The sequence below is a fragment of the Trachurus trachurus genome, assembly GCF_905171665.1.
Source record: "Trachurus trachurus genome assembly, chromosome: 2".
Lineage (NCBI taxonomy): Eukaryota > Metazoa > Chordata > Actinopteri > Carangiformes > Carangidae > Trachurus > Trachurus trachurus.
Window position 1 is genome coordinate 8,995,671 of NC_139914.1, and position 17,678 is coordinate 9,013,348.

Sequence of the window (17,678 nt, forward strand, 5' to 3'; positions counted from 1 at the left end):
ACTGACGCCTGAAAATATGCAAATCACAACAACATAGCAATAGAACCACAGTTAATTCTGTGTTATGAAGACTTTAAAGGTCGCCACTTGCCAGACATTCACAACAAGGGTATTAACGGGAAGGAAAAAGTGTAAAGACTCAAATGAAAAGAAAAATAAAACAAAAAAACAAAATCAACAACAACTGACTTGGAGAGAATCTGGACACTTGTTTTTTGTACTGCATGTATGTTTGTCTTTTTTTTTTTTTTTGTACAAAACGGTCTTTGATCGTAACATTTTGTTATATTTTTTTTTATCCAAACCTTGGCATACATGGTGGTATTGTTTCGAATTTTGTTTGCCAATTAAAAAAAATGGCTGTTTATGGTTGATTTTCATTATTGGCAATGGAACCTGTCACACAAACAGGTTTATGGATCGGATACTGAGTCCAATGTGACTTTAAAGGTAACCCGTGTAGGATGTTTCTCTCTATATGTCACAGTCACTGTTACTGCGATACGACGACACCACATGCACATCTTCTTTCATACAAACCGCTGAGTGGACGTACTTGAATCCAACTTATAAACAAAAAATATTTCTTTATACAATAAATTACATCTAATCTATTGTAAATACCCAAAGACCAACAATCCCAACCAAGCTTGCACCCAATGCTGAGCTGCAAAGTTCAGTTTTGTTGGATGGTTTTACGCCTCATGCTGTCAGGGGACACGACTGCAGAGTTGATTTTCAAAATAAAACTTTCATTAAATGTGCAGCAGTTGGACTATAGAAAACAACCAGCAGAGAAAAGGTGTGCATGTGGTGTGAGTATCAGTTTACTGGCCTTTAACAGAGAACTGGTGTGTTGGGATTTTTAATATTTTTGCACCAGTGGCATTATTGTTATTTTTTTGGGTTTGGATTTTGAGAACCTTTATTATTCCTACAGCTTGTGACAGTGACATATCCAAAGAGAAATCCCTACACGTTGCATCTTTAACATTAAAAAGCTCACACTACCCCAGAAAAATAGAAATTTTCACTCATACCAATGACATTCAACATTCAAGTGCCAGTGTTTTTGTTTACTGTCTTTTGGTCAAGTCACTTTGTAAAATATCAACTTTTGTATTAGGCTTATAAAAATAAATATTTCTCAAAAATGCTTGATAAATTACACAAACTAGCAGCGAAAGTAGACTCGAGAACTCTTGTGTGCAAACAGCTGAATCCTACCGTTTGCTGTTTAACTACATTTCCACCTGGTCCCAAAAATAAAAACCAAAACATTTTCTAAAAAAATTAACAAACTAAAAAAAGAAAAAAAAAAACTGTTTCATATCTGGAAGAACCTGTCCGTACAACACACACACACACACACACACACACACACACTGGACAAACCTCTCTTTCTGACACTCAGCTGTGCTACACTTCACTCACTCATTCACTCACTCGTTCACTCACTCACTCGCTCCTCTCGGAGGTTTTGAAGGACGTATGCTACAGAAGACTTTAGCTGAAGGTTAAACTAAGTAACTGCAGTGTTTCCTGTAAAACTTGGGGGTTGAAGTCTTTCTACAACAGAGGGGCCTGCAGGCCGCAGCAATGGGAGCGTAGCACCTTAAATAGTTCACTGACGATCAAAAACAGTCCTGCTGGTTAAGTTAGCTTCTGTAGTGATGCAGAATCCTCTGCCATGGCGACACCGCGAGTGCATCTGTTGCCATGGGAATGCCGTTTTACAGTGTAACCAACTTCACTACCTGCTCCTCCATTAGGGCTGGGTATCACCCTGGACTTTAAGGCATTGAAAGGGTTTTTGAAAATGTTCAAAAACCAGAAAAACTAAAGTGCTGGATTGGAGTTTTCTTCCACAGGAAATCAAACTGAGCGCGCCGAGTGTACCTTTAATTAGCACAACTGATGGTCACTAGAAACAGGATTCAACCTACTCTACCTCTGGACCAAAGATGTAGATCAACTAACTGATCTATTCAAAGCTCTACTGCTCAATCTGACAGCAGTCCATCTGACAAAAAGGAGGAGATGGAGAATTTACACAAACATCACACTACATTTTTTAAATTAAAACTCAGCCCATGTTACTGGATCTACTTGCGCCAGCGTTTGCATCTTATCACGATAAATGTGTGATGGCTTTGCATACATTCTCACTAAAAGCATAAACACATCTACTCTTGTTTTTGGAGTTGACATCTCTGTTGAAAAAAAAGAAAAATACCCAGCCCTAACTAACTATCACGTTTCAGTCTCTAAGGAATCAGTGACTCAGTCGTTTCAAGGCACCGTGCACAATGTCAGAATACGAGCCGATTCCACGTGTGCCAGTTTGTGCACAGGCAGAAAACAGCCCAGACAAAAAGAAAACTCATGATTCTTGGTGACGGCAAAGTGAAAGCAAGCCACAAGTAATTGATTTCTATTGCACTTAAAGTTCAAGCGCCCTGGGAGAGAGGGGGACAGGCGTTTTGATGAGAACGGGCGGGCGGGGGTTTTCGGGGCACAGTGGTAGTTAAGTGTTGCTCCAACACAGTTCAAAAGTAATTACAACTGATAGATATAATCTGTCTTCTCTAGAAAAAGACCTACATACATTGCATATTTATGTACTTACTATGAACACTACTACTCAACAAGATTGCTCTATAAACAAGATGAAAAGTGAGGTAAACTGAAGTCTGACCTTCCACGACTCCCTGCTGTGTAACTCAAAAAATTCAAAAGTCCTATCTACACTACCAGCATTTGACAAAATACTCAGATCTTGTATCAAAACGACAGCTCCGAGCATCAGTATCACTGCATGTAAAATGATCAGTCATTCCTTCATTTTGTTTTTTTTTACATGGTTATTCTGTCTGCCCTCTAATGGCTATTAGAAGGCACAGCATTGTCTACACACTGAACCAGATGCATTCAAGTGTTATGTCTCAGACGCGGTGTAATCCTCTGAAAGGTTGTTTTTTGTTGGGTTTTCTTAAAAAACAAACTCAACACGAGAAACTACACTAGCTGCATACTATGTTTACGGTTGGCAACGGCCATGAATTCAAGTATCTAACGTTGACAACGTCCCCTCTAACACAGGGAAGATGCGACAGTGTTGACGATTCAGTCGAGCGCTTAAATCTGCGTTTTTCTCAAGTCAATATTTAAAAAGGTAGAGCCCCCAACTTCCACGCAGCCCCTGAACATCAACAATATGGGGATCTGGGGACACAACAACTGTAAAGAGTAGATAATGCGCTTCAGGCTCCTCCAGCATTAAGGGCCAGAAGTCAGGTGTCCATGTTTAGACGTGGACAGTAGTCAAATACCTGCCCATGAGACAGTTGGTTCAGTTCAACCTGTCAGTGTCCCCAAGACTGTTAACAAAGTGCAAATTAAAGACTTCTGTTGATGTGTAAAGTGAGTTTCAAATTAAGCAAATCCTCCAAAATTGATTGTCATTTGCAACGTTATTTACTGATTTCTATCTTCCTGGTGCTTGTTCCTTCATACTCAACAGTTTTTGTAAGAAATCTAATAAGTGTAACATCAAACAACCTCAAAAAACACAGGTTCGGGTTTAATTCAACCAGAGCTAATTGTAGTGTAGCCTGGATTAGACGGCCCACGCTGAACCGAGTGTTGTGCTACATACAGTAACGGTTCATCCAACAGCTGAACCACACTTTGAACAGTAGCTGAAAGTAAACACAAACTAATTTGGAAGTTTTTACATGGTGGAGTGTGTTGCGTCTATCCCTCTACCGACTTCTCTCACCACATGGGACTGGTGTCTCTGCACCAAAGCTCAAATCTAGCTTGTTAAATTGACCTGCTTGTCTGCTCGGTTTCTCAATCCTCCAGCACCACTCGGCCTGAAACTCTTCGAAAATCCTGTTAAAAAGCCAACCGACTAGTTTCCTGAACTGCGCTCGACCGCCTGTACTCGAGGGAAATAGATTTGACACGAACATGACTTCTGATTAAAGATTTGTCTAAAAATCATACAAGACGGAAAAAATCGGAGAGTTTCAACGTAACTAAAGCCTGCTGTAGAATTTGATTTATTTGCTTGGCATTATTATTTTTTTGTTAACTCCTTGACCAAAAAACAACAACACTTGCATATGTTTTGTTGTCTTGGTCCAGCCTTGTCATTTGGCAAAGCCAGTGGGCAATTTGAGGGTCTCTGCCTACTGGTTTGTATTCATGTGTAAACTCATTTTTGATCTCTTTTGTTTTTAAAAGAGCTTGTTCAAATTGCCCACTGACCTGAGCTTACCAGACACTGCATGGATCAATGTCGAGTGATCGAACGTAATCTTCTACACATCAAGTGTTGTATCACTTTTAATTCACATTCTTTTTCTGTGGAGATTCTTCTCTTTGCATTTTAAGGATATGAACTATTTACACTTAACCTATCTTTTTTCATTTCACCAACCTTATTAATGTAAACAAGACAATTTAAGACCCTGATGAAAATGAACTGTTTCCCCACCAGGCAGCAGCCGATTTGAACTTATTCTGCTGCTGATTGACACAGTGGGGAATTCCTCACTTCTGCCACTGAACCGTCCAAATGTACAGTGCAGTTTCTGCTTTTACACGTTCAAACAGGGATGAAACACGAACATCCAAGGTGCAGGTCAGCTGCCCCTGGTAGCCTGGATCCACAGCAGAGCAAAGTAGGGCTTATCAGGTAGCGGGGGGTAAAACTGTGTCAAGAAAATAAATTCTTGCCAAAATATTTTCTGTTTTGTTCTGCCACTCGTCCTCTAGCACATCTTATCTGGCCTGTACTGCTGTGCTATGCCAAGGTAGACTTCTATTTTACTTCCCATTAACTGACAACCACACAGACACAGAGGTGGAAGCAAAGAAGAGAACAACATCAGTCAGCAACGGCTTGAGCCAAGATGCTGTCGGTGTGCAGACTACAAAAGAAAAAGGAGGTTGTGCACACATGATATGCTATTGATGTGTGTTGCCTTTAAAAGCTGGCCTCCATCTGGATTGAGGAAAATTTCTGTGCTTCTTTTTAAAAAAACGTTGCACAAGAGAAATGATGACGGATAGGAATGGAAGGACCTGTAAACATTATTGGATGACGGTGCCTGTTTTCTTTTGTGCATAGCACAGACAGACAGGGTGTGGGTAAAATGTGCTGTAGAGGTGTGGCGTGACATCCTGCAGAAGCCCCAGCTGTCTCTGCTGTGACGTGGGTCAGGCTAGCTCGACCAATTCTTTGCTTTTTTATTTTTTTTTACGCCTGACCTCAACTGACCTAACGGATAAACTGGAATGACTTATTTTAGAGAAGACTCTTCATGTAACTCTCCAGGATAGAGTGAGCAAGAAAATTTTGAACTCTTATAGCCTTTTGGTTGTGTATCCCCTTGAAAGAAGCTTTTTTTTTGGCAAACAAGGGTTTCAATGTTTGTAGTGGAAGCGGAGCCAGTTTCCCAAGAGCATGGTGGCACCAAGAGTTAGCTGAACGTCCACAGCCACAGCCACTGGGAAAAATTTGGTAACAGCTATGCAGCCACATAGTGGTTATTTTTACACCCCAAAAATGTTGTAGCGTTGCTTTGGCATGATTTCTATGATTGAATTGTTGGATATTATTATTCTTGTACGTGTAGAAACAACATTTCAGTGTTTCACGACCAAAGACTCAAACTGCTGCTGCATGCAGGTTTCACAATGAACCTTTTTAGCAATTACTGCAGATCTAATGAAACCATATCGTTGTTGCACCAAATTCTCTCTCAGTGGCTCTGCTTCTGGCATCAAGTGACCCAACAATTAGTGGCAAGATGGTTTTGAGAAACCCAAACTCAAGCTCAAACCAGAGCTATGCATGTGACATACAGGTCAATGAGCAGGACTTTGTTTCCCAAAAGTATAAAACCACTGCTTATTATCAGTTTACAGCCTTTAAAAGTAACAAGGTCTGGGTTTGGCATCAATACAGCTTCTATTCTCTTAACAAGAAAAGTCATGTTTTTAACCCATTTCAGCTTTGGATGAGGGTGCATTCAAAAGAAATCGATAGAAATATGATCGCAATGGTAATATGCTGTTGGGAATCAGCTAATCAGAGACCTTCTGATGAATTTGTACTCCAATAGACAGATAAGGAACAGTGTTGAGGTTCCTCATCACAGTTTTTTGTTTAAAGTTTTTTTTTTTTTTTTTTTGCCAAGGTTTGATTTAGTTCAAGCCTAGTTTGTTTCCTTCCAAATAGAAATAAAGAACAGAAGAACATGTTTGAATCCATACATGACATTAAATACACATTATTTCAGCCACAGTTGGCCAATACTTATAGCCAGTTACGCATTATGGCAATAAAAACAATGGAAATAAGAGACAAGGTTTCAATTCTGAAAGGCACAGTACAGAAACAAATGATCCTCCGTTATGATTTGCTCCAAACAAAGACGCTGTTTGTAGTTGTGATATTAACAACCACGAGTCTGAGGACTGTTTGCTGGCGTCATTGCACACGGTCAATGTCTGCCAGAGTCCCAACCCCTTGTCTCGTCTGTCTCTGTGGGACATCTTTCTCAGACCTTGGTAACTCAATAATTCAATATATTTTTCAAAAGGTGAAAAAACCCAAAGAAAGAAAAACATTTTGCTGTTTCTGTGGCCCCTTTTAAGAATCCATCATGTAAGTGAAGGAGACCTCAGCCAGCTCCCATTTTTGAATTTATATGCAGACATATTTTTGCTCAGATCTGACGTCGTCTTGCCCATCTCTGCGATACATTTTAGAAAAAATTTTTGGCCGGTGATTTACAACATGGCCTTGCGTTTTACATACAAAGATGACGTGTGAGGGGGACACAGGAAGCCTGGCTGGCTTTGGGTGAGTACAGACAAAAACACAATGAAGCCAAAATTCAAATCTAAAAAGAGAGAGAGAAAAAAAGGATGTCCCCTGGTTTTCCAGACTGTAAATATTCTGTGTCTATCTTAGGGGGTTAAATGAACACCTAGAGCTTACAATTCAATTGGTTATTTTTCTTCAGACACGTCACAGAGGGCAAATAGTTTAAAAAGTCCTTGCTGAAACCAAAGAGTGCTGCTAGCTCGAAGTAAGTCTGTGGCTAGTGTTAGAAAATAACCAACTAAAATTGAAGACTCCTTTTAAAATTGTAATCTATTTTACCAGGTGAGACTTAACAGGAACTAAGAAACTAAAAAAAAAAAAAAAAAAGTTTGGCTGACAATGGAGATGGGAAGGACCAGAAAAATCTTAAGAGGAATTAAAAGATCTTAGCGCACAGGGATGGAAGGAGGGCTATATAAACAAGTATAAATAGTTTAATAACATGCATGTGGATTCTTAATGGAGGGGTGGAGACAGATGGAGTTCAGACGACAGTATGAGGAAAGGAAGGAGGATGAGTGAGAGGAAGAAAGAGGGATGAGTGAGGGAGGGAGAGGAAAGGAGGGAAGGAGGGAACCTAATTGCCCCACCAGTCAACTTGAGAGTGTGTGTAGTTGCCTCCGTAGCCATCACTGGTGTAGAAGTTACCAAAACCACCTAATGGGGAGGCAACAGAGGACAGGAAGTTACCAAAATAAAAGTGGCAGGTCAGTCCAGAAGTACTGGAAATGTGTTTTTTCACCAGTTCACGGTTTGTTGAACTTAAAAAAAAAAATCCTTTAGCATGAGTATGACTTCACAATAAGCATCACACACAACGGTCAGGTCAGCAGCTTTCCCCGTGACTGAGAGACCATTTAAAGGCTCAGGAAACATTTGCAGGTGTGTTGAGTTAATTAGCTGATTACAGTGTGACACAACTGAGTTACAATAGTGAATTTTTTCGCATTGAGATACTGAATTTGGGGTTTTTATTAAATGTAAGCCCTACTCGTTACAATTAAAAGAATTTAAAGAGACAGTTCAGTCTGTGTGTAATGAATCTATATAATATACGAGTTCCACTACTGAAATAAATGAACTTTTCCATGATAGTCTAATTGTATATCCAAACACTGAGACACTCACCTCCTCCAAAGCCACGGGTGCCTCCATGTCCTCCCTGGTTGCGACCTCCACGTCCTCCAAACCCTCCGCTGTTGGCTCCTGCGGCCGTCTGGCGATAATCACGTGCTCCAAAACCTCCAGAGAACCTGGAGGTCAAATCACTCACATTAGTCTTGTCTGTAAACACTCAACGTTGCCGCATTAAGACAGGAAAGTGATGATTTGACTTTACACAGTGAATGAGACGTGTGTTTACCTCTTGGAGCGTCCTCTGTTGGTGCTCTTGTGCTGGTGCTCATAGGCCAGGCTCTCAAGCCATGAGGGAACTTCCTGTTTGGCCTCTACTAAGATGTCCAGCAGGTCTTTAGTGATGTTCCCGTTCTTGTCATTGAAGAACGATGTGGCCAGTCCTACATGTGAAAAGCATTAAATAATTAATTAATTAAGTGCTTTTTGCAAGTTCTATCCTCATCTTAGATAATGCAACTTGTCATAGTCGTACCCAGGTTTCCGACTCGTCCTGTGCGTCCAATACGGTGGACATACTCCTCTATGTCGCTGGGCAGGTCAAAGTTAATAACATGTTTCACATTGGAGATGTCCAGACCCCGAGCCGCTACCTGAATACACAACACGGGGGGGGGGGGGGGGGGCAGAAAGAAAGAGTGCTGATGTTATGTGTGTGCAGCAAAGTGTGAGATGTCCCAATAATGACATCTGACTGTATACGATCAGAGTTTGACTTTTACTGACCGCTGTGGCCACCAGAATGGGGCATTTTCCTGATCTGAACTGGCTCAGGGCCTCCTCTCGGTCTCTCTGGGAACGGTCGCCATGGATACTGGTGCAGGCATAGCCCTCTCGGTACAGGAAGTCCTCCAAGGCGTCTGCACCTTTCTTGGTCTCCACAAACACCAGAGTCAACGAGTCCTTGCCTGGTCAATCGAGAAAAAAGACACTTGAGGTTAGTTTGTGACACAGAAGAGACCGTGTTTATTATCAGGGAGCATGATAATATATATAAAAATAAATGAGTCAGATGTACAAAACACACTGAATCATTATAACAATCTTGAAAAGTAAACCCAATCATATCAGTTTCTGAAAAACCTCCTTCAGCCTTAGCGGCCGGTCTGTCTGTGATGTGATACATACATCTTAACAACATGCATATTAACTACTTAACCATTCATATTACATTAGAATAATGTATTTCTACAAACAGAATAGTGCAGCAGGCAGCAGGGGGGGTGCAGCATGACTAAAAACCAAAAAAACAAGATGACAAGAATAAATAGCTAAGAGCATCCGCAGCACTGTGACTAGAGCCACTGATGGAAAGAGTGTGGTCACATGTTTTTTCTAAACGCTCCTCTTCTAATGACATTACAACCTGATTATGAAGTGCACATTCATCCACATTGATATCCATGCATTAACTGGTGACACTGCAGCATAACCAGACTCTCTCCATCAAGGATTTGGGTCTGATGTGAAAACGCTACAGGAACATACGATACATAGAGATGTGGAAAAAAGAAAAAAAGAAAAAAAAAAAAAAACTCTTGAAAATACAACAGGCATGTTTGGATTAAGCTGAGCAAACCTGATTCATGAAATGGACACAGAACCAAAAATAACAGACTGAACACAGGATTCTCCACCACTGAGAAGAATATTAAAAAAGGCAAGCAAAATTATTCAAAAGTATGGGATGGCAAATACGGGTTTTCTTGATTGAGAATCTTACCAGGTTTGTCTATGTTGTCTCCAGTATTGTCCTGTACCTCGCTGGGGATAACTTGGGATAAAACCACACCAAACCACCAACATGTAAACTGCACTCAGTCACCAGTAAAAAAAAAAAAAAAAAAAAAAAAAAAAAGCAGCTCTGTATGTTTAATGTTCCTGATGGAGCTCAATTTGGAAAATCTGTTTCACTACTAAAACAAAAAGGTTTGTTTTCCGAACCCCAGATGTGTCTTTAAATGAGATTTTACTGTAAACTGAAGGATGGGAAAATATTAGTTCAACCCTTCAGGGTATAAATAATATTTCCTTTCTAGACAATAATCTCACTGTTGCTGCCCTTCTCGGGTAAAGAAATAAAAATAATTCAATATTTCCTGCTCAAAACGTCTTGCTAATCCCCAGAAAGACAGAAAATGTGGACAAACTTCATCTGTGCATCATGTTTAAGATTTCTAAACCCCTATTGATGCTCCCTGGTTTGAATGTATGTTCATTTTTATTAAAGGCAAAACAAAACACATCTATGTGAATGTTCTGAGCTTTTCCCAAATGTTTCAAAAATGGTTGACAGACAGGGTGTTAATGGGCATCACACGGAGGTAAACATGAGACACCAGCTGAGATGTGGGGACGACAACATGACGATGAAGAAAGGACAGGGGAAATAAAACTGCACTGTGTGTTATGTGTGTGTGTGTGTGTTTGCAGCTCCACACAGATCTGTGAAGGCTACACGTTACTGCTGTGTGATCGCCTCACCTGTAGCGCTGAGCAGGTCCAGGAGGAAGGACCTCTTGTCGCTCTCCTCCACCCACACCACCTTCTGAGTGATGTTCTCCGAGGTGGAGCCCACCCTGCCCACTGCCAGGAAGATATACTCCTCCAGGAAATCCCTGGCCAGGATCTGCAAGAGGAGCAGTTTTTAAGACGCTTTCCAACCCAAAAACAAGAACAGGAACTCAACAAACTTGGTTTTGTCGTGCAAACACACCTGGATCTCTTTGGGGAAGGTAGCACTGAACATCATAGTTTGCCGGATGCCTTTATGTGGCATGGTGTCTTGTTCCACGATGCGTCTGATCTGCGGTTCGAAGCCCATGTCCAGCATACGATCTGCCTCATCCAGGACCAGGTAGCTGAGGAGAAGAGGAAGGACACAGAGGAAGATGTGAGCGTTCAAAATGATGCAAACATTGAAATAGAAAACGTGTTTCATTCTGTCCATGTCTTACTTGCAGTAGTCCAGTCCAATCTTGCCCCTCTCCATCATGTCCACCAGTCTGCCCGGTGTGGCCACCAGCAGATGGCAGCCTCTCTCCAGATCCCTGATCTGTTGGCCAATATCGGCTCCTCCATACACGACGCAGGGACGCACTCTGGACCGGTAGGAAAACTACAAATAAAAGAAGATGGACGACGGAAGAAATGCATGAGTAAACGTTTTTAATCATTTGCGCCAGGGGGGAGTTGTTGTGTGCATGTTGGTGGTATATACCTTCCTGGCTTCGTCATATATCTGTAATGCCAGTTCTCTGGTTGGAGCCAGGACCAGAGAGATGGGGAACTGCTTACGACGCCCATACTTCCCATTCTCCTGTAAAGAAAAAAAAAAAATACAAAGCAACATGTTAGTTCAGTGAAATCCAGCTTTGCATTTAGAGATTCAACTACATAGGTCAGCAGCTGTCAGGGCTGATGTACGGTGGGACCCACAGAGAGGAGATGCAAGAGAACTAACAGGAAAACAAAACATCAGGCAAGGAGGGGCAGAGAAAATCTGTCAACACATAATTACATCTTCCTCTTTAAGTAATGCTAATCGTCTAAAATATTTCCACTTAGAAATTGATCCGTCTGCTTTAGTCCAGTTAGAAAAGGGGAAATACAAAAGGATTGAGGTCTTTTACGTGGCTTTGTTCAGGGGCTAAGATTTTGTGCTCACCTGTCCAGAGGCTTTCGCTGCATTAAGAGCTTCTCCTGGGCCGTCAGTGTAGATCTGGCTGAGGATCGGCAGCAGGAACGCCGCAGTCTTCCCAGAACCTACAAACACACACACACAGGTAGTATTATGTTCTCACAGCATCATTATCATCCTCGTGTTTTGTGTGTGTGCAGAGCTCAGGTGCTGCATGTGTTACCTGTCTGAGCGCAGGCCATGAGGTCTCTCTTCGACTTGATAATGGGAATGGCATATTTCTGGACGGGCGTCGGTCTAGTGTAGCGACTCAGCGCGATGTTACCCATGATGATCTCACCCATGTCCACATCTTGGAACTACACAGCACAAACATTCATGAAGAAAAAACATTAATTAAATGTGACACAATGGAGCTGATGTTTAAGATGAGATGAGATTTTCTGGTTAACAGCAGCTCACACTCTCGATGTGATGGGGGGAGTTCTGTCCGGTGGCCTCAACAGGAATGTCATCGTACTTCTCAAAGTTAATCCCAGTGTTGCTTCCAGAGAACAGCTCACTACAGAGCAAAAACAAAGAATAAAACAGAGAAATGTGAGTTTGTCTCCCTACAAAGTTGATTAAATTACCCAGCTACATCTGTCTCAAGCTGCATGGACTCACTGTTCAAGGCGCTCGTTCCGTGGCGTTGGTTTGGACCAGTCTCCCTCCTCCCTGGACTCCTCCACCCAGCGGCTGTTTCCTCCTCCTCCGCCGCCGCCGCCGCCAAATCCACCGTGCTCGAACCTGAAAAGACAAAATCGTTGAGGTGAAAATGTACATTTCTCTCCGACACCTTCACCTTGAAGTCGTTCGACTTGACGGGAGTTTATTCCGTCTGTGCGTCTGTCCTACCTCCCTCTGTTCGAGTTGCCTCTGTCGTTGAAGAATGCAGACTTCCCTCGGTTGTTTCCGAAACTGCTGTATGCATCCTTGTTCGTGTTCCAGCCGCCGGCATCTGTCAAGCAGAGTGGACAACAGAAGTCAGGAAGCGAGACAGTTTCACACATTCAGCTTTATCTCACCAGTGTTCAGCAGGGAGACAAGACGAGTACAGCTGCTGCTTTGACAACAAAGTGGGTGATGTTGACTGGGAAACATTGTGGTGTGTGGTTTTAATTTTTGACTTTCATGACCGTCACTAAATCGGCTCTACAGGCTACATTTTTAATAATTTATATTAAAGCAGAAGTAAGTGATATATTTGTGTTAATATAAGTCTTAAATAGTTATATCTTCCGACAGCAATCACTTACATAGAGTGTTTGGACCGAAACACGGGTCTCTCAGTCACTCTGCTCTGCGCCGAAGAGAAAACATTTATCGTATCCTACAGTTTTTATCCAATGAGGAGAGAGAACGGCATGCAGGGCTGTGTGTGCAGCCAAGGAACGCCGTGAATGTGGCGACGTAGGGACGAGGACTGTTATGGTGCGTTCAAGGAAACTCGTTTTTTTCCGACCTGTGAAGTCGTACCAGTTCGATCTGGTACATAGACTGTACAAAAAGACGTATTGGTATGATTTCACGGGTTGGAAGTTACGAGTGGCCGTTATAGTGACTTTCACCGGTAAAACAGGTCGGAAAAACACGAGTGGGTTGCCTGGAACGCTACAAAGTCGTAAGTTGTGACTTGAAGCTGTAATTTACGATTTCAAAAGCCTGCCTGGAACGCAGCATTAGCGGAAACGACCGGATCACTCACTTCTGCTTTAATTAAACACCAGACATGCAGGTTTCAAAGCAGATTTACACACGGAGACAAAATGATGCGTACACATCTCACCTTTATTTTCGTAGCCGCAAAACGCCATTGGCTGCGCTGGATTGATGGGGTTGAAGGATCCTCCCCGGTTTCCGCGGTACCCGCCTCCTCCGACGCCTCCCCGGCCCCGCTCCATGCGAGGCGGGCCCCTCGTGAACGTGTTGCCCGCCATCCGGTTGTCATGGTAGCCGTTGACAAAGTTGTTGCGCCCGCCGTCCCAGCCGTCTGCAGACGGAGAAACGACACTCAAGTGATCACAGAACCGAGCACCTGCAGGAGTTTTTACTCATCCTGCTACAGTAGGAGAGAGATGAGCTTCAGGTCTTGTCATAGCAATCGGACGACAAAAAAGGAAGAACATTTATATCCAATTTAACAAAATACTTTGATTTGGGGTGATTTTGGTTTAAGCCCAGCTCATTTCCCTCCGTTTCAAGACTGCACGCAGCTAAATGATGAACTTACAGTTGGCTGGAGGCGCCATGGTGTAGACACCTTGTCGACCAGCAGCAAAGGCATTTCCTGCTGGATGGGAACAGAGTGTTTCAGTTGTGGTGTTTTGTCAGAAACAGATACCGTTAATAAAGGTGCCTTGTGGAGTTTTTTTGACCACGAGTGGCATCAAAGAGCAACGTTCAGAGCCATGTTTTTGTTCACACCCTCCCACCAGTTTCACACTATGGCAGTAGCACCGTGCCAACAGAGACGAAGAAGAGGACAAGCGGAAGCTTAAATAAACCCCACGCTGCTTTTTTTGCGTGGATATCATATCACTAAAAGTCAAAACAACCTAGGTCTTGTGTCGTTTGCTGGAAAACTCCGCAGGACAGCTTTAACTTGACCCCACTCACCATTTTTGGAAGCGTCTTTGTTCCGCAAATGTGGAGGAATGTATCGCCCTGTAGACAGAGACAACATCAGTAACTGAGTTTCCTTCCTTAGAGGGCTCAGAATCTGAATGTGTAATCATGCCTGGCTGTGGCAAGTGCAGCTCTTGAAACTACAAGATGAAAAAGCACGAGCGGCAACTTGGGATGCACTGCAAACATGCATTTTTCCTGAGGCCTCATCCCTGTTCTGGATTTTATTTCCATTGGAATGGAAAGTATATTATGGGCAAAGATTTCACAAGAGCCCCGACTTACTATCAATGAATGTAAATTTCATTCTTTAGATTTTTAGATACCCTTCCTTCAGTCATCTCTGGTGCAACCGGCCCTGCCCCGAAGATGCAATTAAACTGTAATGAATTGAAATAATGAGTCAATGAATCAGTGTTTGTTTTGAAAAGTTTCCCATTCCCCCGACCTCGGCGTCCTTCACAATTTATTCTCCATGTTGTTTGCTGTTGTTCGCTCATTTTATCCCCATTTTTTTTCATCACCACGGTTTATCGTAAGTTGAGGTAAAATGTTCAACTTTGTCGATGTTGGTGCACATTAATTAATTAGTGGAAATAAATCGTTCTACGCTTCCAACAAGAAGATGCGGGCTGCTTACTGTTGGCGCCTCCACCTTGTCCGTCCGCTGCACTCAAGTCTAGGACAGCGAGCTGGAAAACACAGAAAGACAGGAACAGACCACATACTCAGTCACTTTCAGCAGCACAGACAGCAACTTAAATCATCTATTTATTTAGACACTTTTATTTTATTGAACTGCAGCAATGTTAAGGTTAATTTTTTTCATATTTTCGATTTTTCTTTTTCTTTTTTTTTGATTCCTCAAAATTTCCATTGCTGCCATGCCGGATTTTCCCCCAGCAAATTGAAAAGGAACATAAAAACAGATGGGTGGAAAGCCATTTAATGTGAGATGAAACAAGAGCTCACTGAGTCATGGCCCAGGCACCCATGTGTATAAAATGCTTTGAACCCTCACAGATCACCAAACTGCACTGTAAAAGCTTTTGATGACAGCATGGCCTTGGCTGTGGCACCTTTCAGGTTCCTGCCTGCATGTGAGCCAACAGAAAAAACCTCTCGTCTGCAGCACATGACATCTAAATCTGCATCATATTTGAAAAAGGAAAGACATTTATCATTCATAACGAGCAGTGTGAAAGCTTTGCTTAAGAGGCACTACACAAACTAAACAGTCTTTTCTGTGCAATTCAGCTGCACACAGCTCTGCACACTACTTTCAAAGCTGTTTGAAACCCCAACATGCAAAAATCTAATTGTGGTTCTGTCAGCAAACAGCAACAAAGGATGGCAAATACAATAGGAAGCAAGGAATTTCATGTCAGTGCATCCAGCTTTTTTGCAATCTAGATGAAACAGCTTTGGATTTGATGCTTTCATTGGCATGAGAAGCTTTTTGTTAATTAATTTCTGCATAAAAACACATCCCAGTGCAGCTTTCATTGCATCCTGACTCAGACAGAGGATGTTTTTAAATGTTTAAATGAAATCTATAATGTGCATTTAACTCTCTCGCTGTCATTTTGCCAGGTATACCTTTGCAAAATATCAACTGAGAACATAAAGTACTTTTCTGTTGCCATCCAACTGTCTGGGCCAGTCAGACACAGATAAACTACGTTGCTGGTGACGCAGATAAAATGAGCATTTTTTCTCCCCCTAAGCCGGACACAGTCAAGACTTGCACACACACACGCAAAAAAAAAAAAAAAAAAACTGTGCAAAAACTGGCGCATCACCCGAAAGCCGGTGGGCTGCCCTGTCAAACGCCGCATTGTTTGTGTGTCAGTCCGCCTCGCTCCATCCCCGCATACCTCCATTTTATTATTGTATCAAGCTGCAACACAAACGCAGTGAAGATAATAGTTGGTAGGTGCGTTTCATATGCGCACACGGCAGCGCCGACGGAACCCCTCCGACGTCATTTGTTATTAAGCTCGCCGTCAGAATTAACGGCTTATCCGCAGTCTACGAGCTAGCTACCACATACACCACTCACACTTTAGGTTTTTTTTAATACATATAATTAATATTCAACAAGATTACAGCGGTTATAATCCAATAAATTAGTTCACAGGATCACCCAAGCGTTTTTAACGTCGTATGGCCCGCTAGCCGCATCGCGGCCGCTGTCAGTCACGCCTGTGCATAATTGAAGCGCACCCCAACGGCTACGGCAGCTAGCACGATAGCATCTGGTTAGCGGTGTGCAATGCTAGCCGGCAAGCTAACATTTATTCCCTCCGTTATAACACAACTGACGCTTCCAAAGACACATTAAAGTGATGCTGCGGGCTTACCTGCTGCTCTAGACCGTGGGCATTTTCGACGGCCACATGACTCATAACTATTGAATATGGAGGAAAAATGTTGTCGTTGAAAAAAAGGACCTCTTTGTTTGCCGGGTTTGATGTTATGTTATTTCTCCTCTGCCTCTGTTTTTGGGTTACGACAGATGACAGTTACCTCATTGGCTTACAGCTGTCAGGCGGAACTGTATAAAATGCCAATGTTGAATTTAACGAGATGATAAATTCCCGTGTTTTTCAGCTACAAGGATGGCACTTCATGCAAAAACTCTGCTGATGTCGCTTAGCTCCCAAGCTGAAGCTGTGATGAAGCCGTTATGCGTTAGTCAAGTTGGTATAAATAAAACACGAACATCACATCCGGTACCGCCAAAATAAAAGCCTTTCAACACTCGTCAAGGGTAATATTTTTTAGTAGACATGTACCAAATGATAACGCAATCCTTATGGTCTAATTAATGCGATTATAGTGACATCAAAGGAAAACCTACTCACCTTAGGACAGTATGAATTATACTCGTTTTATTGTCTAAAACTTATAATGACTAATCAGTGTAAACAGGGCTACTGAAGGTGCGTGTGTTACACATTTTACATACAGTAATAGTGAGAAACAATCAGGTAAAAGACAGTGTATAAAGTGATTTATGTATTCCAATCTTTTAATTTTAAACGCAACCTAACCTCTTGCTTCATGACGTTACATTAGTTAACTTGACCGACTCATGTTTGATCCAAACACCGCGAGACTTTGATTACACTTTGTCGCGATATCGCTGCTGAACAGGGAATACGAGCACAGGGCAGATGCTATTTTTGAAAGGCTACGTATGTTTAATTATTGAGTATACATGCATTTTATGTATGTATACATGTGCTTTTTTTCCCCTATTACCTTGTATACACAATTGTATAAATAGGCCTATGTAATAGTTCTCACATCTATTATACTGTGTTCCTT

General features: G+C 42.1%; 1 protein-coding gene across 4 annotated transcripts; it reads right to left on the reverse strand.

Annotated features, from left to right (window-relative positions):
• Window positions 1–231: 231 nt before the first annotated feature.
• On the reverse strand, window positions 232–17,026 carry LOC310999132 (ATP-dependent RNA helicase DDX3X-like). Of its 4 annotated transcripts, none has more exons than XM_083989456.1 (18): window positions 16,709–17,026; window positions 14,986–15,037; window positions 13,951–14,007; window positions 13,507–13,710; window positions 12,576–12,678; window positions 12,345–12,467; window positions 12,141–12,240; window positions 11,902–12,037; window positions 11,706–11,803; window positions 11,259–11,357; window positions 10,996–11,156; window positions 10,755–10,899; window positions 10,523–10,667; window positions 8,765–8,946; window positions 8,514–8,631; window positions 8,268–8,421; window positions 8,033–8,157; window positions 232–7,561 (listed from the first exon to the last, which is right to left on the reverse strand). In XM_083989456.1, the coding sequence occupies exons 1-18, from the start codon at window positions 16,751–16,753 to the stop codon at window positions 7,482–7,484; spliced, it is 2,127 nt and encodes a 708-aa protein (XP_083845582.1). In that variant the 5' UTR covers window positions 16,754–17,026; the 3' UTR covers window positions 232–7,481. The 4 variants fall into 4 exon arrangements, with proteins under 4 accessions (XP_083845582.1, XP_083845581.1, XP_083845583.1 ...); XM_083989455.1 differs by having other exon boundaries at window positions 13,951–14,010; XM_083989457.1 differs by lacking the exon at window positions 16,709–17,026 and adding an exon at window positions 16,148–16,201.
• Between the last annotated feature and the right edge of the window lie 652 nt (window positions 17,027–17,678).